Source organism: Zeus faber, assembly GCF_960531495.2.
Source record: "Zeus faber genome assembly, chromosome: 17".
Classification (NCBI taxonomy): domain Eukaryota; kingdom Metazoa; phylum Chordata; class Actinopteri; order Zeiformes; family Zeidae; genus Zeus; species Zeus faber.
Genome location: NC_137204.1, coordinates 31,253,020 through 31,258,618, shown reverse-complemented (window position 1 = coordinate 31,258,618; position 5,599 = coordinate 31,253,020). Strand labels below are relative to the sequence as shown.

The 5,599-nt window shown below is 49.5% G+C and overlaps 1 protein-coding gene across 2 annotated transcripts in view; it reads left to right on the top strand.

Annotated features, from left to right (window-relative positions):
* Positions 1–4,751, top strand: part of fktn (fukutin) — an 18,488-nt gene extending 13,737 nt beyond the window's left edge. For both annotated transcript variants that reach the window (XM_080018391.1, XM_080018392.1), the window contains exon 10: positions 4,142–4,751. In XM_080018391.1, coding sequence (XP_079874517.1) covers positions 4,142–4,358 — 217 coding nt within the window. In that variant the 3' untranslated portion in view covers positions 4,359–4,751. The remainder of the gene's footprint in view (positions 1–4,141) is intronic.
* Positions 4,752–5,599: the final 848 nt, after the last annotated feature.

Below are 5,599 nucleotides of genomic sequence, written 5' to 3'. Positions count from 1 at the left end.
GGCGGCAGCCAATGATGCGCTCCGCTGTCTTCACCGCCCTCTGGAGCGCCTGGCGATCGGCAGCGGAGCAGCTGCCGTACCAAGCGGTGATACGGCCGGTAAGAATGCTCTCAATGGTGTTTCGGTAGAAGCTGGTGAGAGTCCTGACAGACATGCCAAACTTCTTGAGTCTCCTCAGGAAGAACAGGCGCTTTTGGCGGTTTTTATTGCCCCATCTGATTGCCTGGACCAGGAGAGGTCATCACTGATGGACACACCGAGGAACTTGAAGTAGGAGACTCCTCCACTTCAGCTCCGTCAATGTGGATGGGGGCATGCCCCCCCCCCCGCTGTCATTTCTTGTAGTCCATGATCATCTCTTTAGTCTTGCAGACGTTGAGAGAGAGAGGTTGTTATCCCGGCACCATGTTTCCAAGACGCTGACCTCCTCTCTGTAGGAGGACTCATCGTTGTTGGAGATGAGACCCAGGATGGTGGTGTCGTTTGCAAACTTCAGGATGGTGTTGGTTCTGCGCATGGCCACACAATCATGTGTGAACAGGGCGTACAGGAGGGTACAGAGTACGCCGCCCTGGGGGGCTCTGGTGCTCAGGGTCAGTGCAGAGGAGGAGAGATTTCCCATTCTCACCACCTGGGGTCTGCCCGTCAGGAAGTCCAGAATCCAGTTACAGAGGGAGGTGTTAAGACCCAAGCTCCTGAGCTTGGGAACAAGCTTAGCGGGCACAATTGTGTTGAATGCTGAGCTGTAATCTACAAACAGCATCCTCACGTATGTGTTGCCCTTGTCCAGGTGGGAGAGGGTGGTGTGCACTGCCAGGGCGATGGCGTCGTCTGTATATCTGTTCGGCGATATGCAAATTGAAGGGGGTCCAGGGTGTCAGGAAGAGAGGAGCAGATGTGGGTTTTGACTAGCCGCTCACGCTTCATGATGGTAGAGGTAAGTGCTACGGGGGTGATAGTCATTCAGGCAGGTGATGGGTTGTTTCTTCGGTACCGGGACAATGGTTATCTGTTTGAAGCAGGTGGGGACTGTAGACTGGATCAGGGAGAGGTTGAATATGGAGGTGAATACCTCCGCCTGCCGGTCGGTGCACGCTCTGAGGACATGGCCTGGAATGCCATCAGGCCCTGGAGACTTCTGAGGTTTTACTCTTTTAAGAGCTCTCCTCACGTCAGCCGTAGACAGGAACAGAGTGCAGTCATCCTGGTCCTCCACTAGCCTTGCAGCCGGGATGGTGTTGCTCGCCTCAAACCGTGCGTAGAAGGTGTAAAGCTCGTCGGGAAGAGAGGCGGCTGGCTGGCTGGGCATCACTCCTGTTTCTCCCTTGTAGTCTGTGATGGTACGCAGTCCACTCCACATGCCTCTGGGGTCGGAACTGTGGTAGTCCGACTCCAGCTTGTCCCTGTAGGCTCTTTTGGCATCTCTGATGGCTTTCTGAAGGTCATATCTGGACTTCCTCAAGGCCTCCATGTCCCCAGAGCTATAGGCGGAGGACCGTGCTCTGAGCTTAGCACAGACATCACCATTAACCCAGGGCTTCTGGTTGGGGAAAGTCCTGACCTTGACTCTTGGGACGACGTCATCAATGCACTTGGAGATGTAGGCTGAGACAAAGTCTGTGTATGCATGGATGTCCCCATCAGCTGCAACACAGAACATCTGCCAGTCCGTGGTTTTGAAACAGTCCTGGAGATTCCTCACTCCAGCGTTGAACTGTCTAAACAAACCTGTTTTCTTGCTTTAATCGTTGTCTGTAGGTTGGTAGGAGAAGAATGGAGGTGTGATCCGCCATCCCAAAGGCAGGGCAGGGGAGGGGTTTGTAGCTGTCCCGTAGTTGTGAATAACAATGGTCGAGCGTCTGATCACCCCTGGTAGGAAAGTTGATATGCTGGTGATATTCACGCAAAACTTTCCTCATATTAGCCCTATTGAACTCGCCACAAACAATAGAAGCGGCCTCAGGGTGAGCGTTCTCCAGTCCATTGATTACTCCGTAAAGGTCCTCTAACAGGCACGTATATCCGCCTGCGGGGGTATGTAGACTGCCCTTATTAAAGCGGAGCTGAATTCCGCGGGAGGTAGAAGAGACAGACTTTTATAGTTAAGAGCTACGGTTCCGGAGAGCAGTGTTTTGAAAGTACTGATATATCCAAACCCCAGCGAGAGTGAACCATAATGCAGACCCCACCTCTGTGTTTACTTGATTCTGTGGTTGTCGTGCCGGTAGATGGAAAATCCAGCCGGAGTAACGGCAGAGTCCTGCACCGTAGCGTCCAGCCAGGTTTGTGTGAAGGCCAGCACATAGCAGCTCACGATGTCCCTCTGTCCGTGCGTGTAGTTCCTCCATTTTATTGTCCAGGGATTGAACATTTACCAGTAAGATGCTCGGTAGCGGCGGGTTGCAGTATCTCGTCCGAGATCTGCATAGAATTCTGTCTCTGTCTGTCTCTCTATGTGTGTCTCTCTATATGTCTGTCTCTCTATACGTCTCTCTCTCTCGTGGTGTGGAACGGAGGAATGCAGGCCAGGACAGGAAGTAAGTTCAAGTAGGAAGGGGAGGGGCTATCTCTATGTGTCTGTCTCTATGTGTCTGCCTCTCTATATGTCTGTCTCTTTATGTGTCTTTCTCTCTATACACCGTGTTCCAAGTTATGCAAATAATATTTTTTTCTGATTTTCCGAAATAGTCGATGCAAATGACAGTCAGTATAATTTTCAAGTCATCAACCGTTAGGGTTGAATTCAAATGTTATTGAACAAACCTCCCAATGATCACAGTATCTTTGTCAAAAATAAAAAACTCAAAATGCACTGTTCCAAATGATTATGCACAACAGAGTTTCAAAACATTTTATAGGTTGTAAAGAACTGAAAATGGTCATATGTTGAATTTGCATTATTAGGAGTCATATTTACTGAAATCAAAAGCTATTTCAATCAAAAACATCTTAACAGGCCAAGTTACATGTGAACATAGGAGCCTTCTTTCATATCACCTTCACTGTTCTTGCCTCCATTGAACTTGTGAGTCTTTGGAGTTTCTGTTGAATTTCTTTGCAGCTTCCCAGAGCTGCTGTTTTGATGCCAACTGCCTCCACCCTCAGAGATCTTTTGCTTGAGGATGCTCCAAAGGTTCTCAATAGGGTGGAGGTCAGGGGAGGATGGGGGCCACACCATGAGTTTCTCTCCTTTTATGCCCATAGCAGCCAATGACACAGAGGTATTCTTTGCAGCACGAGATAGTGCATTGTCAGGCATGAAGATGGTTTTGCTGCGAAAGGCCCGGTTCTTCTTTTTGTACCATGGAAGAAAGTGCTCAGTCACAAACTCTATATACTTTGCCGAGGTCATTTTCACACCTTCAGGGGCCCTAAAGGGGCCTACCATTTCTCTCCCCATGATTCCAGCTCAAAACATAACTCCGCCACCTCCTTGCTGACGTGGCAGCCTTGTTGGGACATGATGGCCCTCCACCAACCATCCACTACTCCATCCATCTGCACCATCCAGGATTGCATGGCACTCATCAGTAAACAAGACTGTTTGAAAATGAGTCTTCATGTATTTCTGGGCCCCCTGCAACCCTTTCTGCTTCTGAGCATTGGTTAGAGGTGGCCCAATAGTAGGTTGATGCACAACTGCAGCCTCTGGAGGATCCTACACCTTGAGGTTGGCTGGACTCCAGAGGCACCAGCAGCTTTAAATACCCGTTTGCTGCTTTGTAACGGCATTTTAGCAGCTGCTCTCTTCATCACATGAATTTGTGGCAGGAACCTTACTCATTCTCCCTTTATCTGTACCAATCCGTCTGTGTTCTGAATCAGCCACAAATCTCTTCACAGTCGAATGATCACGCTTAAGTTTTCGTGAAATATCTAATGTTTTCATACCTCGTCCAAGGCGTTACACTATTTGAGGCTTTTCGGAAGCAGAGTGATCCTTTTTCTTTCCCATATTGCTTGAAACCTGTGGCTGATTCATAATGTGGAACGTCCTGTATGTCCGTGGAACGCGGTGTATGTCTCTCTCTATATGTCTGTCTCTCTCGATACGTCTGTCTCTCTTGATAAAAAGCCCATCTCTCTCTCTGTAATAAGTCTGTATCTCTATAATAAGTCCTTCTGTCTCTCTCTCTGTCAGGTATGTCTTCCCACGCTTCTCTCTCTGCTGGGCGGAGCTAGCCGGCGTCCTTGTACGCGCTCCGTGTACGACACTGGATTACGTGCGCGCTAACTACGGGCATGACGCCTGGGCCACGCCCATCACCACCTGGGACTGGAAGAGCTCACCCGCTAATGTGCTAGCTAATGGGGCGTGGCCACCATCCGAATGGGACAACGTCATCCAGCTGTACTGAGGAAATCAAAATGGCCGATGGTTAGCAGATAACTAGCATGTTGGCTAACAGTGCTGCCGTCCAAGTGGGACTAAGATAAGATCATTCCTTATCAGTAGGACTTCATCCTTCAGCTTTTCAGGCTGCTACCTAAAATTCCAAAAGGACGGAATGTGGAAGCAGCTCGCTACCTAGCTAGCCGAAGACCTAGCATGTCTCCCGGGATACGCTGCGCTAGCGCTATTCAGGTTTGGGTGGAGGTATCCTAACGCGTCTCCTTGAACATCCTTTTACTCATCCAACAACCTTTTACTCAAGAGGATAAACTGTGTTTGTCCTCCACCACAGAAGAACCTTGTTGTACTGTCGTTTTGCAAAGAATTGTTTCTTGTTTTATTAATATTTATTAAATAAAGTAAGTTAATAAACCGTCTCCTAGACTGTCTCCTAGCTCCTACACTGTCTCCTACTTCCGAAACTGTTTCCTACTTCCTAGACTGTTTCCGAGCTCCTAGACCCTCTTTTAGTTCCTAGACTGTCTCCTAGCTCCTCCACTCCCTCCAACTTCCTAGACTGTCTCCTAGCTCCTGGACTGTCTCCTAGCTCCTAGGCGGTCTCCTAGCTTATAGACTGTCTCCTAGCTCTGGACTGTCTCCTAGCTCCTAGACTGTCCCCTAGCTCCGAGACCGTCTACTAGCTTCTAGACCGTCTCCTAGCTCCTGGACTGTCTCCTAGATCCTGGACTGTCTCCTAGCTCCTAGAATGTCTCCTAGCTCTTGGATTGTCTCCGAGCTCCTAGACTGTCTCCTAGCTCCTCCAAATCCTAGACTGCTTCCTAGCTCCTAGGCCGTCTCCTAGCTCCTAGATTGTCTCCTAGCTCCTAGACTGTCTCCTAGCTCGAAGACTGTCTCCTAGCTCCTGGACCGTCTCCTAGCTCCTGGACCGTCTCCTAGCTCCTAGACCGTCTCCTAGCTCCTAGAATGTCTCCTAGCTCCTAGAATGTCTCCGAGCTCCTACAATGTCTCCGAGCTCCGAGACCGTCTCCTAGCTTCTAGACCGTCTCCTAGCTCCTAGATTGTCTCCTAGCTCCTAGACTGTTTCCGGGCTCCTGGACTGTCTCCTAGCTCCTAGACAAAATATATACTCACTGGCCACTTTATTAGGTACACCTGTTCAATTGCTTGTTAACACAAATAGCTAATGAGCTAATCACATGGCAGCAGCTCATGGCATGGAGGCATGTAGACAGGGTGAGGTTCAAA